General features: G+C 39.7%; 1 protein-coding gene and 1 pseudogene across 2 annotated transcripts in view; both read right to left on the minus strand.

Annotated features, from left to right (window-relative positions):
• CDK6 (cyclin dependent kinase 6) overlaps positions 1-19,118 on the minus strand; it is a 240,344-nt gene that overhangs the window by 162,160 nt on the left and 59,066 nt on the right. For both annotated transcript variants that reach the window (XM_036113304.2, XM_036113305.2), the window contains exon 3: positions 12,668-12,803. In XM_036113304.2, coding sequence (XP_035969197.1) covers positions 12,668-12,803 — 136 coding nt within the window. The remainder of the gene's footprint in view (positions 1-12,667; positions 12,804-19,118) is intronic.
• On the minus strand, positions 17,342-18,374 carry LOC118549076 (ubiquitin-like modifier-activating enzyme 5 pseudogene; annotated as a pseudogene).

The raw sequence follows: 19,118 nt of genomic DNA on the forward strand, positions 1-19,118 counted from the left end.
TTTTCTGGCAGCTGCTGTCTGACTTACAAATAATGCGTGTCTTTGTTTAGAGTTCCCTAAAAAAACTGTATATTCTAAATGTGGAAGAAAGCTCAATTTATTTTACTTTGAAACCTGAGAAATCAATAACATGAACCATATGTTAATTATGGAACTCAGTGATAAATAAAGTAAGAAGGTCCTGAGAAACCTTGCTGGTCAAAGTGATGGTAGAATTGAAACAGAAAAGGAAAGAAGTCCTTTCTCTCAGTGGGTGATGCTTTCATAAATCTCTCTGCTTGGGAGGATACCAAAATGCAACTCTTTTCTTTAATTCATTCTAATGTAATTTATATTTCACTTTCTTCCAGTTCCTAAGTGCTTTCAATCAAGGCCTGAACAGCAATGATGAGATGCACGTCAAGGGCCATTAGTACAGTTGCCACATTTAGAACAGATGATGTTAAAGACAAAACTTAACCGATATTTTTGTCCTTCTATGTCATTTACTGGCATTCATATAGTTTTTGCACTGAAGACATGAATCAACCAATCCTTTAAATCTGGTTGAAAATATTAAAGAACTAATTAGGTTTACAAGATAAATTGCTGTGATTGGGAATAAGAATAACGTAATGTTTCAGATATTTATACGTAATCACATGCTTTTTAAAAAACTACTTTTGGGGGGGTTATTGTGGGTTATAAATTTCTTCTTTTTCCCTGAGACCTATTCAATTAATTCTCCTTTCGTTACCACCATCTTATTTCTTCCCTTTCTTGTACCCCATCCTGCTGACAGGAATATATTTTCACAGGAGGGGGCAGAGGGAAGCGGGGCCCTTGCCTACGGCCTTTACACCAAATTAGTCTCAACAAACACTTCAGGTCTTCAGCTATGGGTGATGTGAATTTCTCAGTCCCAGATTTGAACATTAAAACATCATATATAAGTGATATTAAAATGTCAACAAGGAGCACTTCAAGTGTTCATTCCATACTAACCATATCCAAAGAACATCTTAAACTGAGGATAACTGTTTCCAGATCAATCAAAATCTGATTGCTCAATGTAGACTTAATTAACCTGTAATGTCACAGTTCCCAAACTTAATTCATAGTGAAACCTCCTGTGCCCTGTGGTCCCCAATTTCCTGCTATGTTCTATTTTAGCTTTCCAATCTAAAAGTGGTATGACTATACTAGAATAGAATGATAAATATTTCTTTGGTTTTGTCCAAGAAAGGAAAAATGAACAAGTATGGTTAGGGACAGCAGAGAGCAATGGTAAATATAAAAATCAACAAAGCTACCAGCTTATATTTGTTAAAAGCTTATAACGACATGATCTCAGGGTTCTGGGATCGAGCCCCGCGTCGGCTCCGTGCTCAGTGGGGAGTCTGCTGGAGATTCCCTCTTTCCACTTCCCTTTGTCCCCCACCCCTGCTCATGTACCCTCTCTTTCTCTCTCAAATAAATCTTTAAAAAAAAAAAGCTTATAATGATAACTGGAAGAATTTCTGAGCACTCATTGCTTCTAATACATGTGCCTCAAAGGAAGTACCTGAATACTATGTCTGGCACTGCTGTCCGTGCTAAAAAAGCTATCATCCACCTAACTTTCACATGGCTTTGGTTCCTTATCTATAAAACACGGTTAAGAGTTCTGAACCAGTTACACACTTGCAAGTCTGGTAACAGTTTATTAATTCAAGACCACAGACGACTGTGAAAACATAAGCGAAATGAAACAAAAAGCATCTTTCAAAGGTCAAATCATGATGTGTCATGAACAATTTTTTTTAAAGAATAAGATTTTAGGGTGGCTTAAGAATTTCTAGTTAGAATTCTCATATTCCTAAGTGTTTTCTTTTTAATTTTTATTAGCGAGTTAGCATTTGCCAAGAGAACATCTTAAGGAATAAAACCTCGGTGTTTTGTTTTTTTTTTAAAGATTTTATTTATTTATTTATTTGACAGAGAGAAAGAGAGAGAGCGCGAGAGTGAGCCCGAGCAGGGGGAGCGGCAGAGGGAGAGGGAGAAGCAGGGAGCCCGATGTGGGGCTCAACCTCAGGACCCTGAGATCATGATCTGAGCCGAAGGCAGATGCTTAACCAACTGAGCCACCCAGACACTCCTAAAACCTCGGTGTTATTAAGCAGGTGTTGTATGTATGGGCGACTTCAGTTAAAATGCCACACCTGACTTCACCTGGGCTTAGATTTGAACCTTCTTGTGGCTGGGGTTACCCAGGCACAGCAAGCAAATATTCCAGAGGTTTGAGTCATCTCAGAATGTATTCCATTCCCCATTCCAGTCTTGTCATATGTCACACTGAAGGAGAGTATTTTTTTAAACTGCAGTGTCTATAAGCATCACCAGAGGGTACTTACTAGAGGAACTGGTTAGGGCAGGACTACTGTTTTTATTTATTTATTTGTTTGTTTATATTTATATTTATTTTTTTTTATTATGTTAGGCACCATACAGTACTTCATTAGTTTTGATATAGTGTGCACCCGAGGCAAGCAGTTATGTGGGTGATTCAGGACCACACTTGGAAAAACAGAGCATCATGTTTACCTAACTTCATTAACCCTTTATTAGATAGAACTCATGTTCTGCAAAATTTGTTGGGTTTAGTCTATTTTCCAGGCATCTAAATTAAGCTTACCATTGTATGGTAGTAGCGAGAATTTTTAGAGATTAGATTTATACTTCATTATTTCTAATATTCAAGGAATTATCTTTCACTTCCTAAGACTTCAAGTGTCACAGTATCCAGATGCTTGGCCATCAGGCCCTGATTTAGATACAGAAGTCCAAATTCAGGTCAAACTCTCCTCATTTGATATTCTACTGGAGTCGAACTTTTTGGAGAATTTTGCTCTTTGAGAATGATGAGAAAGAGGAAAAGCAGAACGAGAGGAATCGCAACAATATTTCATACACTGGAAGTATTTGATTCTTATGACCGCCACTATCAGGTTTTCAAGGGTTCGTTACACAAGTGTTTGTGAAAGCATTATTCATTTAACAAATATTTACCAGAACCAAGAATGATTTTCTTAACTGCAATGAAAGGATTGATTAGTCCTTTCCACCTTGCTTAGGAATGAGGAATAAAATACCATCTTAGATAACTGATAGATACCATCTTTATATGCCTTTCACTAATTTAAAATACACTGATTGTAAATTGTTAAGCAATCGCTCTAGCAGAATGGTGCTTTCTTAACTTCCAAACTCCACAATGCATATGAGTATCTGCAATTTTTGGATAAAAAGGATAAAAATGCAAATGAATAAACACAGGAGAGTATTTCCAATTAGATTTTGTAAAGTAACTTAACTTCAAAGCTGCTACTTCTCCTGGTGGGGATAGGGAGGAACTTTGCACATGATCCTGAATATATCTTTACAGCAAACTTAGCTTCAAATTTTAAAAAATGTGTAACTACTGAATTATCTTTTAGATATATATCCCTGGGAGATGAGAATAGGGTCTGCGATTCATTGCATCCATCATTCTCTTCATTGGATTTGGTTTCCCATCCTTAGAATCCAACATTGAAAGACGATAATTTCTGGAATTTTGTTAAGTTAGTACTATATGAACAGAAAAAATATTTTATAGTTCTAGCGGAGATCAGTTATTGGTTTTAGACTACATCTAAACCAAGCCAATGAAGCGAATCCTTAGTTACAATGTGGATAATCGCAACGCCCCTGCCCATCATAAAGAGTTGAATGTGAAAGCACAAAGTGCATGTACTGATGTCCTATGTATGTGTGTATGCATATTTACATATAAAATCTGTCCTTGAAAAAATACAATTTACTCACTTGTACAATGGGTTAAATGATTCCTACATTTCAGAATTAGTTAGAGGATTAGTGAGGTAAGCACATTAGTATAGTGACCAACATATGTTTATTGAGTGTCCCTTACATTCTAGACAGTATGCTAACACTGGGTAAGTGCAATAAGCTAGAGTGCTGACTTCAAAGCTCTTACCTTCTAGTTGGGAAAGACAAACACATAAAAAATGAATGAGACAATTTCAGCTCAGTGTTATGAAGAAGATAAAACAGAACCATGTGGGAGGGAGAGGCGTGGAACATTCCAAACAGCACGAACAGTCAGTACATACACTCTGAGCTGGAAGCATGGCGGAAGAACAGAAAGAAAGCAAGTGTGGCCAAAGAACAGTGAACCAGAAGGGTGGAGGCAGATTGGAATTTGGAGGGTGTAGTTAGAAAGAGCCCTAGATCATGTAGGACTTTTGATTTTATTCTACAGGTCATAGGAAACCACTGGAGAAAAGTTTTCAATAGGGGAGTAACACTTTGACTTATGTTTTTTAGTAAGGTCCCTCTGGTTGTTACACTGAGGATGATTGATAAAGGGGCAGGAATGGAAGACAGCATATTGGGTTAGGAAGCTGGTTTGATGGGTTAGACTAGAGCTTTAGCAATAAAGATACTGAAAAGTAGTTGGGCTGGGGATATCTTTGGGGGATAAAGCCAAAAGTACTTGCTAATGGACTGGATGAAGACTGTGAAGGAAAGCAAGAAACCAAGAATAATGCCTAGGTTTAGGGCTCAAACAATGGGGCCAATGGGGAAGGCTTCAACTGGGAAGAGGATCCTTGGGCAATGTTTTGGTTATGAGATATCATATGGTGCATTTAGAGCATGGGGGGGGAGGTCAGTCTGGAGGATATATGATATCTGAAGATTGTGGATTGAATGACATCACCTGGCCAGAAAGTATAGAAACGAAGAAAAGAGGGCTAAGGGTGAAGCCTTGAATGTTCCAACATTTAGAGGAAGAGAGCCAGCAAAAAGACTATAACCAGGGAGCTTAGGCACATGCTAAATTTAGATGAGGAATATCCCTCTTCTATGCAGAGCATCCCTCTGCTATGGGTCACCATGGTGATACACACTGGGTATACACAGCCTGCAACTTTTTAATGGGCTCTATAAACAGATTCAATGCCTAAGGTGAAGAAACGTTTTCTAAAGCGATTCCAACTTACCTGTTATGAGCTTGATGAAAGTGTCATTTGCTTATTTTAGTGAGTCAGTATTTATTTTAAGTGAGTCAGTCTTACAGTACCTTTAGAAAGACACTAGCTTTTTTTTTTTTTTTAACCCCTATTTCCTGTTAGGAAAAAAAAAATCCAAACCACTAAATAACTGTTATAGTTTGTTATTACATACTTGTAGATAATCATGTACTTGCATAATTCTGTCCTTTTTCTCCTGATGTTTCCAGCTACTCCAGGGCTTGGGAAACTGCCTAAGGATTTCTTTCTGGGGGAGTCCTCAAAATCTAGATTATCTGAATATGTTCTCCGTGAAGAAGTTTCTTGATTCATTGGAAGTTACCACACACTTATAGCTCATACACTCTATATTTCCCCCAAAATTTGGGGAAAACTCAGGGCTGACTCACTTCCTTCTGACGATCTCTCCTACTGGAGGTCGATGGCCAACTGCGGGTGCTACTCTGCTGGCCACTTAACTCTTCCTCAGAGCAAGGTAGCTGATGTTCCTCTTAAAGATATTCCCTCCCAGTTGTGTGTGTCTGTGTCGGGAGAGCACATATATAGGGAAGGGTGTGGTCTGTGTGGGGAAAACACTTCTGTTAAGTCAAAAGACTATATTTGAAGCTGACTTTCCATAGGAAAAAACTATAATCTAGGATGCATTCCTGATGGCAAGTCCAGATGCCTGCTTTAAAAAAAAAGAATAGAATGCCTCCAAGCACAATGGTTTAAATACACCATGAATGACGTGCCTTTTTTTTTTTTTTAAGATTTATTTATTTATTTATTAAAGATTTTATTTATTTGACAGAGAGAGACATAGTGAGAGAGGGAACACAAGCAGGGGGAGTGGGAGAGGGAGAAGCAGGCTTCCCGCCGAGCAGGGAGCCTGATGCGAGGCTCGATCCCAGGACACCGGGATCATGACCTGAGCCGAAGGCAGATGCCCAACGACTGAGCCACTCACGTGCCCCTAAAGATTTATTTATTTATTTTAGAGAGAGAAAGAGAGAGAGCGAGTGAGCGAGAGAGAGCGAGAGTGAGCACAGGAGAGGGGCAGAGGGAGAAAGAGAATCTCAAGCAGACTCCTGCTGATCGAGAAGCCCCACACAGGGCTCCATCCCATAACCCTGAGATCATGACCTGAGCCAAAATCAAGAGTTGGACGCCTGGGGCGCCTGGGTGGCTCAGTCGTTAAGCGTCTGCCTTCAGCTCGGGTCATGATCCCAGGGTCCTGGGATCGAGCCCCACATGGGGCTCCCTGCTCAGCGGGAAGCCTGCTTCTCCCTTTCCCACTCCCCCTGCTTGTGTTTCCTCTCTCGCTGTCTCTCTCTGTCTGTTAAATAAATAAATAAAATCTTAAAAAAAAAAAAAAGAAAAAATGGGGAATTCTTAAAAAAAAAAAAGAGTTGGACGCCTAACCAACTGAGCCACCCAGGCACCCTGAATGCTGTGCTTCTTTTAAGGCATAATAAGGGTCTAGAATGTGCATACATGGATTAGACAAAACACTGTAACGGCGGATCCCGTAAAGTATTACATCAATGTGGAAAGGTAGCGGAACTAAAATGAAAGACTCCTAGGACACAGGCTGGAGAGAGCCCAAAGCCAGGGACAGAAAAGAGGGCTGGTGCAGAGCTATGCAGAACCAGGAAAGGGCGCCTCGGTGGCTCAGCTGGTTAAGTGGAAAGTGGGGGTGTGGTGACAGTGATGGTGGGAGGAGCAGTGGAGGGCAAGGGTATAGGGAACATAGGATCTTGAGTACTAAGAAGAAAATTTACTGTCTGGGAAACAGCACTGGTGAGCAATGAGCCCAAGTGATCCAACCGTACCATAGGAGTGAACTCTTTAAGTTAAATTGCTCTAAGCTGAGGCCCATCCTAGAGTAAAAATCAACACTGGCATGACTGACCTATGAGGTCCTTTGCCCCAGAACTAGTGTTATTACGACACTGTACTTTGCTTATTAAAATTAATTTTATTAAACAGTCCTCTCAGGCATCTTTCACATATGCGTTTTCTTTTGAAATTACTTCATGTTACTACAAAAAAGCAGCATTAAACACAAGGACAGATGTGTGTGTGCATGTGTGTTTTTAAAAACATGGTCTATTCAATTAGTCCAGCCATGATATTAGATGGAAAAAAATGTCCTTCCAGGATCCTTATCGTTATTGTGGAGTATGTGTTCTTTGAATTTCTTGCCTTGTTTTTGGGATCACCTTATTATGCAACATCTGCTCTGAATTTCAAATGTGATAAACAGAGTATGAGTGTCGGTGGCAGATGGCTAATGACCAGCAGCGACAGGGCATTCAAGCCTGCCTTGTTTTCTGAGAAGCGATATTTTCATGTTAATTTGCTCTGTGTCCTGCAAAGATGAGACAAATCACCTGCTCATAATTCAGGCAAAGTAGAGACCACCAGGAGCTGAGAGGGGGTAATGGCTCGATTCCTTTAGGGGTGAGAGGAGAGAAGGGTCTGGGAGACTCTTCCTCATTTGCAGTGGAGGGGGACCCATCAGTCACTTTGCATTATGTCAGATGGAGAAAGATGAATCACCCCTGGGCATCCCATACTGACACCAGAGCCACTGTTTACTGCAAGCAGATATTATTCATGAAAACAGACATTTCCCAGAGGCAGAAAACAGGTGCTATTAAGAGTGTGTGTCAGTCTCTGAAGTCTGGGTTTTGTAAAATAAACCTAATAGTATATTTTATCTCTTAGTGAAAAGATTACAACCAACAGAAATCTGTAAGAAACATTCAATTGAAGATAAAATGAAATCTAATTCACAGGGAAAATGACCCACACAGACACATAAACCTTGAGCTTTTTGGCCTTCTCAAGCCCTATAGAATTCATTTATCACAGAAATACATAAGTAAAATGTAATTTTTATTCCAAGATTGAGTCATACAAAGGGGCCATATGGTCCTGAACTAAAAGAACCCTGTCCTATTTTGGAGAGGCAGCTGATCTCTTCTGACTGATCTTTCAGTGCCTTGAATTTCTAACTTGTGAAATTATACTGCCAATTTCATCAAACATGTCATATGCACAGAATGTCCAAAGAAAGATATTAGGTTCTCAAGAGGGAGTTTATAAGATGTTGAGAAGCCAGGTCATATACTAGCAAATACACCGTACCATTATAGCCAAGCCTAAGTACCAAATGAGTAGTTCAGTAAAATAGGGCATTTCATTCTAAAACCCTATAAACCTCCTTAAGGAACAAGGAGACAGATTTTATTTATAGGTTCTTTCTGATTCCCTCTCACAGGGCAGCAGATAAAGGCATGAAAGAGAAAAAAAATCTGGAAGCCCCCTTTTCCCATAAAGCCCTCATAAATAAAAAGTGCTATATTAAGCACAGAAACTCTAAATTTATCATGAACCCTAAAAAAAAAAAAAAAAAAAAAGCCAATCATTAAGGTGTCAATTGTCTCATAAGTTAAAGCATGGAAGTCCCAGAAGACAATGTCACATCTCGAAGAAAAATAAAGATGGCACTGAATTTGCCCATAATCAAGTAAACTGAAAGATAACATTCTGAATTAGAAAGAGGAAAACTAGATACTAGGTAAGTCTATGAGGCAAAATGTGAGTATCTGTTGACTTCCAAGTACAGCAGTCAGCAGGCTCCTCTAAACAAATGTCATTATCAACACCAACGGATGTGCCTTACAATGTCAAGAAGAGGTGACGAAGACCTCGAGATGAAGTATGCATTAGATGTAGACATGCGTTTATTTATTTATATTTTTAGAGTAAGGTGTATTTTAATGTTGGAAGGAACCACCCGTGATTTTATTTTATTCTCATGAGCCTCTCAACGGCAATTTCCCGTTCAGGCCTATACCATACTTCACACTTACTTTATCAAAGCCTGACATGAATACCACACAGTAATCGCAGGCTTCTCCCAGTGAGTTCACCCGACCATCAACCTTCACAAATACTTAGGGCTTCAGGGTGCTTTTCTAATTTTTTTAAAAATAACAAATGGTATTTAAAAGAATTTGAAAAATTGTTACGTGATCTATGTAACAAGCAGATCAAATAAGCCCATCCTGGGTTCTTTTCCAATAAACATGTTGATGAAAATACTAAACAAAAAGATTTTACCTCTGTCATACCTACTCAGAGACCACGGAGCATTCCAGTTTTACCCAAGTTCTGCTCACCTCCTGTAATTTATGTCCTGAGGGGGCACTAGAATATCCTGAACTTAAGTGGGTAACAGGTAAACAGCGCCCCAGAAAACGTGGTGGAGGACAGGGCATTGAGGAAAATTCCCTTAGCTTAAATGATCTTATAGGAGGTCTTTTCTTGATTTTTCTGTTTTGTATCTATTTCATGTTAAGATTTTTTGCATATTTATAATTATTTTACAATATGGCATGTTCTGACACTTGCAAGACAATGTCAGTACTAATATCTGTGTTTTTGAAGAACATTTTAGAAAATATTTTGGTACCATAATACAAAGAATCAGCTGTAGACAGTGCTCATTCATAAGTGTTGTTTTTTTTTTTTAACCTGAAAACACTCCCTAAACTATTGAAATAACCATAAGAAAATGTGTACCACATGCTTCTGGGTGTACTTTATCTCTTCTAAGGTCCTTGAGAGTAAGCTGCTTGACTGATTCATCTTTATGTTCCCCAAAGCACAAAACTCTGTAAATATTCAATAAATATTTGTACCAATATACTCAGAAAAACTCTTATTACACAAAACATTCTATATAAGAATCCAATTGTTCTCCCAATAGGTTGTTCATAATAACAATACTCTCTTGATCTAGTTATCTGGTTATTGAGACTGCCTATAAATAAACCTATACAAAAACAAAATATTTGTTTTCTGGCTGAGTCCTTACAAAATTCAATTAACCAGAACCCCAACTAACCAGAACCCCAACTAACCAGAAACTAACAGATGTTTATCCTGAATACCAACTTTTTTTTTTAGATTTTATTTATTTATTTATTTGTCAGAGAGAGAGAGAGAGAGAAAGAGCAAGCACAAGCAGGGGGAGAAGCAGGCAGAGGGAGAAAGAAGCAGACTCCCACTGGGCAGGGAGCTCTATGCAGAACTTGATCCCAGGACCCTAAGATCATGACCTGAGCCAAAGGCAGATACTTAACGGACTGAGCCACCCAGGCATCCCCACCCTCAAGAATTCCCCCCAACCTGGGGCGCTTGGGTGGCTCAGTCCGTTAAGCATCCAACTCTAGATTTTGGCTCAGGTCATGATCTCAGGGTCAAGAGATTGAGCCCTGCATTGGGCTCCACACTGGGGCGTAGAGCCTGCTTAAGGTTCTCCCTCTCACTCTGCACCCACCCCACCACACCCCCACCCTCTCTCTCTAAAAAAAAAAAAGAGAGAAAGAAAGAAAGAAAAAGAAAGAAAGAAAGAAAGAAGAAAGAATTCCCCCCAACCCACTTCGTTTCTACACCTGCCTGATCAAACTTTAGCACAATGCATCACTCTGGCTTATCACCCATTTTAACTACACAGATACTTCTGTAAATGATTCCACTCAGCAGCCTCTAACGCCAGGAGAATTTAATGTGCAGCTCAAGTTATCTATGCAGGTGGTAACGTATGGCATAAATATATAGTTACCTTGTCTTGCTGCTTAAAAATGACCCTCCCCTCAAAATAATTTTGAACTTAGAACTAACTACATCCGAAGAAGCTGGTGATGTTTCTGACAGTATATATTTAAGCTGTTGGAAGTCATTTAAAAATAATTTTTAAATAATCATATCTGAAGAAAGGTTGTTAATGTGTCTTATTTATTGAGTACTTATGTGTAAAGATCATTGCATAGCGAATGTCAGGATACAAAGATGAATGAATATGGACATAAATAATCACAATTAAAGGTAGAAAAGAGGACCAAGAGGGGGAGATGTGTAGAACCAGCGCTGTAAGACCAATGAGACTGCATCCAGCTATAAAAGCTGATCAAATGCTATCTGGGGTGGGCCTCACATTTCAGCAGATAGTTATTGGTGGAGGGGGGCAAAGAAATGACACTGAGGAGGGGGACCACATAGGTAGGAAATCATGAATCACACAAAGAGTCTAATTTGGCAGACAGAGTCCATGAGAAGGGGCTATGCCCTGCAGGATGAACAAGGGGTTTCAGACAAACTCATAGAGGAGAGAACTGAAGCCACACTGGACTAGAAAGCGAGAGGAAAGAGGGGTGCTGGGATAGAGGAGAAGAGGGCCAAGAACAGGTAAGAAGGAATACCTACATTCACTTTTTTAAAAAGATTTTATTCATTTATTTAGAGAGCACGGGCACGTGAGCCAGGGGCGGGAGGGGCAGAGGGAGAGAGATCATCTCAAGCTGACTCTGTGCTGAGCCCGCTCGGGGCTTGATCTCATGACCCTGACATCATAACCTGAGCTGAAATCAAGAATCAGACACTTAACTGACCGAGCCACCCAGGCACCGCAGGAATACCTACATTTCAAGGGCCTTCAAGTCCCTGAAACTGCTGAGGAAGAAATGAGTGCACTACTGAGCATCATATTCTTTTATGGAAGGCAGATGGGAACATAAACCCTTTATCAATCTAAAACCAAAGGAATAAATCATTCAGTATGTCAAGTTCTAAATGTGTCAGTATCTAAAAACACCACCTAGCTATCACGAAAAGACAAGATGAAGTATTTCCAGCTATTACCTCCTATCTAAAATGATGCTGAATTTCAGAACCCATTTCTAAACAATGAATGATTAGGTAAGGAGTCTGTTTAGTTAAGTCACCTAAAACACATAAATGAAAGAAAGGGTCTTCATGAAGACCTGCATGCGATGCTCACTGATCTAAGAGATGTACTGGGAAGTTCCACTAACCAGAACAGAAGTATGACCAACAAAACGTCCTATGTAGGTTTTTCCGTTAGATTTAAAGGAAGAAAGGACTTCTGGTCAATCCAGCACATCTAGCTTGCTGATCTCTAAGGAGTCTTAAGTCATCCCTGAATCCCAAGGGTTTAGGATAGTGGGGTACTGTGGCTTCCTATAAGTGTTTCATGAATGAGAAAAAAAATGGAGGAAGAAGGGCCTAAGAACCATATTTCAGATTTACATAGTATAATTTACATCCTGGAGTCAGCATACAATTATAATATGCAATATGCTTATGCCTGAAGTTTCAAATTATGTCCCTCAGAGTCTGTGAATGATCAGAAAAAGACTGAGCTGTATTTACGACACTATACCTTCTAAAGTTAGGGCCAGATAATGTACATATAGATACTTTTCAGTAGTTTTAATATGTATTAAAACTAAAAAGGTTTTTTTCACTGAGTCCTAAAATTAATGAACTAGAATTTATCTCATTCTTTGAACATCTCACTTAGTTGATATACTTAATTATATACTGAGTTCCAAAAGCTCTAATTCTGTCAATATTTTAAGTAAGCTCTACACCCAACGTGGGCCTTGAACTCACGACCCTGAGATCAAGAGTCATATGCTCTACTGACTGAGCCAGCTAGGCGCCCCTCTGGCAATTTTCATATGTAAGAAATGCGATTGCTTAATGGTCTATAATAGTGTGACTATTTAATCAAGCAGAGAGATGATTCTTGGTACCTTTATGGTTTCAGTGGGCACTCCAGGCTCCGGGACTTTATCCAAGTAAGTGGTCAAGTCTTGATCAACATGTTCAAACACTAATGTTAGTTTGGTTTCTCTGTCTGTCCGTGACACTGTGCATACATCAAACAACCTAAAAGAAAAAAGAAAGAGATATTAAGTAGGCGACAATAAGCAAAGAAGTAACCTGTATGTCTTACATATATCCTGCAATTCAATCATACAATAGGAAAAAAAAATACTAGTGTTCATCATAGTGATAATATGTAAGGATGCCTAATGGGATCTGATACTCTAATAGCAATATGAGATTCAGGAGAGAAGCACTTGATTAAGTGATGACAAAATCCATAGCAGCAAAGAGAAAACAACATGACTGGAGAATAAGAATGTCTGCCTGGAGAGTTTCCTTAGTTAAGACCTTACTTACATACAACTTGCCAACAGAGATAGTTTAAAAAACTGCAGCCTAGGAAAAATATGGTTCTTCTTAGCACACAGTTCAAGAATTATTAAAGAGACAGATTAAGCATTCTTTGGAGATGCTGGACTCTGCAGTGAAGATTTTCCTGGAATTTAAGGTGTTACAATCATGCCTGTGAAAATAAGGATGATGAAATACAGAGAAATTTGGGTTATTTCTAAGAGGGACTTCTCATCCTGGTGAATCAAATCATTTCCCTGGAAAGGACATAAATTCTTGGTTTAAAAATTCCAAATATCATGCTAATGAAAACTGAAATTTTAACATTTTTGGGGGGAGAGAAGGGGTATTTGAAACTGCATTAGTAAGCTACATTACCTTTAACTGATACAGAGTAACAGACTTTATAATTAAGTTTGGATGGGTGAATCTAATGTCTTCCATACAATTCCATGACTAAGTCAAAATTCAAGTTTTAAAATAAGTGAAGCCTTCAGTAGTCAAAAGCATTTTCAAGCCCAAGGACAAATTCTTCTTTACTTTCAGCCACACACAGGACGCTATCCAGCACATGAGATGCTCACCACATGTTTGAATAATTAAACAAACCACCTGTAAACAAGCTGTAAGTAATTTGACAAGAATGTAATATAAATACTAAGAAAAGGCTAATAAAATGCTATTGTTAGTCTTTTCTTTCATTTTTAAAAACCGAATAAATACTCTTTCTTTCTCTTCAAAGAAACTAACTACAAATGTGCATATAACCCGTCACTAAAATGCAGGGTTGACTCTCAATTATGTACTTTGTATTATTACCTCTGTTGAATTTTTAATGCCGAGCTGGTTCACCAGGCCACCCCACTGCATTTCTGAGCTAAATGGGGCCCCACAACATTTGGTACTTCTCTGTGAATTTAAACTAAGCTTTAAAATAAACTAAAGAACACTGTAATTAAGTTAAATCTGGTGGGATGGACACCGCCACCAACCACACACACTTCACAGCCAGATCCACGCTACTTTTTAATTATGGGCAGGTTGGGATGAGTTCTACAACTCCACTAAAATCAATTAAGATCAACTGAATTTCTTCTCACGTTTATTTACTTCTAAATATTCCAATTTCTAAGTTTTAAAGATTTTATTATTTATTTGAAAGAGAGCGAGAGTGTGTGTGTGTACACACACACACACACACACACACACACAAACACATGCCTGTGAGCAGGGGGAGAGGGGCAGAGGGGGAGGGAGAGGGAGAGAGAGAGAGAGAATGTGAAGCAGAGTTGAGCCCGACTGGGGTGGATCCCAGGACCATGAGATGATAACCTGAGCTGAAACCAACAGTCAGACGCCCAACCGACTAAGCCACCCAGGTGCCCCTGATTTCTAAGTTTTATTTAAAAAACATTTTTTTAAAGATTTTATTTATTTATTTGAGAGAGAGAGAAGAGAGAGAGAGCATGAGAGCAAGGTGAGGGGCAGAGGGAGAAACAGACTGCCTGGTGATCAGACAGCCCGATGCGGGGCTCGATCCTGGGACTCTGGGATCATGACCTGAGCCAAAGGCAGATGCTTAACCAACTAAGCCATCCAGGCGCCCTGATTTCTAAGTTTTAATCATCTACTTCTAAACTTGATTTTTTTCAAATTCCAAAGTCTTCTGATGTCACTAATGTGACTTATTCTGGAAAACTATTCTAATAAAGTAAAAACTCCTAATAAATTTATTAAAGATAAATCATCATATGAGTGCCATACTATGACAATGATGATCACTATCATGCATGAATTCGACACCTGGGAAGTTTATGAAAACAACTTCAGTTTGGTAGAATGAACCCATTTATTCATGGGCTCCTTTGAACCATCTTCTTTCCATTATAAAACCCATATACTTCGCCAGCTTCACTTTTTTTCTTCCTTTTGAAGAAGAAAAAGGAGTTCCACAATCACCAAGCTTCTTTGTATAGGTTACTTCTATTTTTGTAATAAAATAAAACAGCAATGAATCAAAAATGACATGCACTAAATTCAAACACAAACATGGGAACTGCACCACTACAGTAGTGCTTCTTAAATATTACTTTTAAAATGTTTTCCATTATAATTAATACATTTCCTTCATGAAAAAAAATACATTTTTTTTTTACCCCTGCCTCAGGTCAACACTGATTTTAGTAACTCCAGTTCTTCCTGCACTTATAGTTTGTAATATATGACATTTTAGTAATTTCCAAAAGAAAAAAAAATTTGACGGGGACATAACTGGAGAATAAAATGATCATAAAACACTGCTGAACCAAAAGGCCTGCTTCCAAACCGTTGTTAGTTACCTAACCGTCGTGGCAGCATGCTATGTTGCTTCATTTTGCTTCCGAACACTGTTTGTATGACACAATTCAAGAATAACATCTAACCCACCCAAGTTATTTTCCTCAAAGTTATAACATTCTCTTCAAAATATGAAGACTCACCGATGGTACCTGAAGCAACCGGACTCCACACACGAAATGGGCAAAGGTGAGCCCATGAAGCCACTCACTGCCAATTGCTCTAAATCATAAGCCATGGAGAAAAGGCACTCATTTTAATTGGCAATTTTTTAAAGATTTTATTTATTTGAGAGAGAGAATGAGAGAGAGAGAGAATGAGAGAGAGAGAGTGCGCGCGAGCGCACACATGAGCACGGGGAGGGGCGAGGGGAGGGACAAGCAGACTCCCCTCCCCGCTGAGCAGGGAGCCCGATGCAGGACTCGATCCCAGGACCCTGGGATTACGCCCTGAGCCAAAGGCAGACGCTTAACCAACTGAGCCACCCAGGCGCCACTAATTGGCAATTTTTAAAATGTGGAATTTTAAAGAGATAAATGTGACCGTGCATAGCATACAACATTCCTGTATAAATTTTAATGTATATAATTATTTTATTTTTCAAGGTTACAAAAAGAATGGCATTAGGTAGAAGTGGCTCATGCTGGTTCAAGGAGATAATTCTTTTTATTTTTTAAGGTGCTATTATTTTGGGGGTGGACTTTCTCAAATCAGATTTTAGAACTTTATTTTACAAGTGAAGATCGCAGTTTTCATTTTGTGCCAACATTTCTTCCCCACAGATACAATTTAGACATTCATATCTTCAAAGCAAAAAATCATCAAAATAGAAGATTAGCATAGCATAGTCACATCCTACTGATAATGGTTATACATGCATGTTTTTTATTGGTCTCCAAACCAATGGGAGTTTATTTAACCAAGGCTCTCTAAGCTTTTATTATTTGTGTGCAACTCCAGAGAAAACCAGTTTGTCAATTATAATGTAGTGCTCATATCAGGGTAAATGACACTCTTCCAGTGAATAAATACATGTCAGTCATTGCACAGGTAATTTAGGTCTCTTTTATGCCCCCAGTACAGGACAACTATCGAATTATCTAGAGAATCAAATTTAAATGAAATATCCAAAAGGTAGCTCATATGATGGTATAATCTAGATGATCTTAGCCTAAATTTATTCCTTGCTTCTCAATAAAGAACAGTGACTCCAGATACATATTCCACAGGTGCAATGATTTCTTTTCCTTGGTCAGTGCAGAAATATAATTTGTACTTCCCGAAAGCACCTTCATCTGTTTATCCATGAAGAGAGCTTCCTTTTTTTGCCTTTCTCTTATTTTGACTATATAATTCACAGGTTTATAAACTTTTCTAGTGACTTCATTTCAGCGTTTATTTCATCAGGTAACATTTGAGAGGGTATTTTTATTTTATAGGTTAACTATATATAATTTTAAATTCACTGTTAGCCAAGTTAATAGTAGTAGTTTTCTTGTAGAGAGTGATTCTAAACACAGTGAGTAGATGCCTGCTAGCTCTCATCCTATATTTGAGAACCACATACTACTTTATTGTCCATGCCTCAGGTAACAGACCACAAAGGCTTACTGGAAAGGAAGGAAATATGGCATCAAATTGGTCATTTCTTCGCACCCCTCCCAAAAGGCCAAAACAGTTCAGTGGCTAAGTTTTCAAGTTTTCTTAACTAGAAAGTTTTAGGGGAATTACTGATTTAGTTGAAGGGAGAAAGCAACGAGTAACAGTATTTTCGAAGAGTGTTAACAATTTTGTGAAGATTATTATCAGTTAATGTTGCCCTAAGCTTTGCCAGTTTTTAAATGATTTTTTTTTTAATTGCAAGGGAATAGGCTTAAACTCGGGAAATAAAATATAGGTCAGTCTATTATCTACATATTCTTCATCTTGGCCATGATGTCTTCCAAGCTTTCACCAGAATCTTCCACAGTTACACCTCAGGTATAGAACCTTCTTGCTTTTCGGGAATTGTTTACGGCAGGGTCATTCCTTCAGGTAAGTCAGGAACTGGACCTGAAGGAATTCTGCAGTTCCTCCTCTGAAACCTCAGATACCAACTCAATACCCCATCCCTTATCTTCACATATTATCTCCTCTTCTTCTTCTTGAGCAACCTCTTGTCCTTGTAGTCTTCCTGCTGCTTCCTGCAATTTCTGTCAACACACTGAGGATTTGGCTTCATGGACCCAGCAGGAAAAAAATCCTGCACTGCATTATATCCAAGGTAAAAACTCACAGTACGAAAGTTTAACAGAAACTTTAACACATTTTGTACCAAGCTCCTAGCAACCATGCCGACAGTGGTAGGAAGACTGGGGGCACACATACCGTCTCATTGAGTCTTCTCATCAGTATTTGCAGCACTTTGGTGGAGCACGTGCAAAACAAGCAGACCCTCCAGGAATTATGAGCTGTATATGCCCTGAAACTGCATTTTCACTGACCCCAGATGCCAGCCACGTTTGCCCAAGTTCATTACAGGCTGTGTTTGTCATCCGAGGTTCAAAACCGTCCGCACAGCTAAGAATTAGGTTAAGGGGTTTTCCCTCTTCTCATCCACCATTACTTACTCTCATCCATGAAATGCTGAAAGTCTTCTACTGTGGTTATATTGCAGTTACATACTTCCTAAAGAGTATCTGGGTTAATGTCCCTCAAAGCATATTCTGCTGCTTGAACTTTACTTAATCCTGCTTGATTGGAAGGATAGGTTGGAAGAAATGTCTATTCATATGCGCCAGTTCCTCCTTGTCGTGGTCAAAGAGTAGCAACGTAGCAAGGCCACATCAGCAGGCACGCTACCGACTCCGCCGACCCCACTATGGCTACAGCAAAGGTACAGATTTCCTCCTCGCAGTCGCTTCCGATGCCCACTCGGTTCAGTGCCATCAGGCGCCTGCAGGGGTTGGGGTCCACGGCCGCCGGGCCCAGCTTCTTGATGGGAAGGCCACCCACAGCCCACCGGCTTCTCTCCCGGGCCGGTTTCCACTCCAGCTCCTCTGCCCACTGCTGCGGCCGCTCCCTCCCCAGACTCGGCCGTGGCTGGGACCCTGGCTGCCGCTCTCCCAGCCCTGAACCCTGGGGAAGTGCTCCCAAGTCCCTGCCACTCCCTTGGGCCTCCCACCCTACCGCCTCCGGTGCCCTGCAGCCATCACTCCCCTCCGAACAAACCCTCTTACAGCCTCCTCGCTCTCCAGGGCTTGAGAGACGGGCCACAGCAGGGCCAGGGTCATCAGTGTCTGGAGCCGGCAGCCTGCGGGGCTGCCTTTCCAGCCACTTAGGATGCTGCAAAATGCAGCGTATTACTTCCTCCTTAGAAATTCACAAGTAACATGAAGGGAAGGAGAGGTCCTGGAAGGACCTGGAGGATACTCCCCCCCCTTCTTTGGCTCCAATGCTGATGGTCAACATCTTACAGAGCCAGGACTCCACCGAAGACATTTTGGGAAATGCTGCTCCACGCTAAAATACAAAATTCAGTCTGACTTGTTTAGTGAACATTTTCACTGTAAAAAAAAAAAAAAAGTTATGCTAGTTTATATAGTCTACACTATATTATGTGTAGGAAATGCATTTTGAGTCAACAATTATAAATACAGGTATTCCCCAGTCTTCGAAAGTTCACGCCACTGCCCTTTTACAAAAGTC

Source organism: Halichoerus grypus, chromosome 12 (assembly GCF_964656455.1).
Source record: "Halichoerus grypus chromosome 12, mHalGry1.hap1.1, whole genome shotgun sequence".
NCBI classification, from domain to species: Eukaryota; Metazoa; Chordata; class Mammalia; order Carnivora; family Phocidae; genus Halichoerus; species Halichoerus grypus.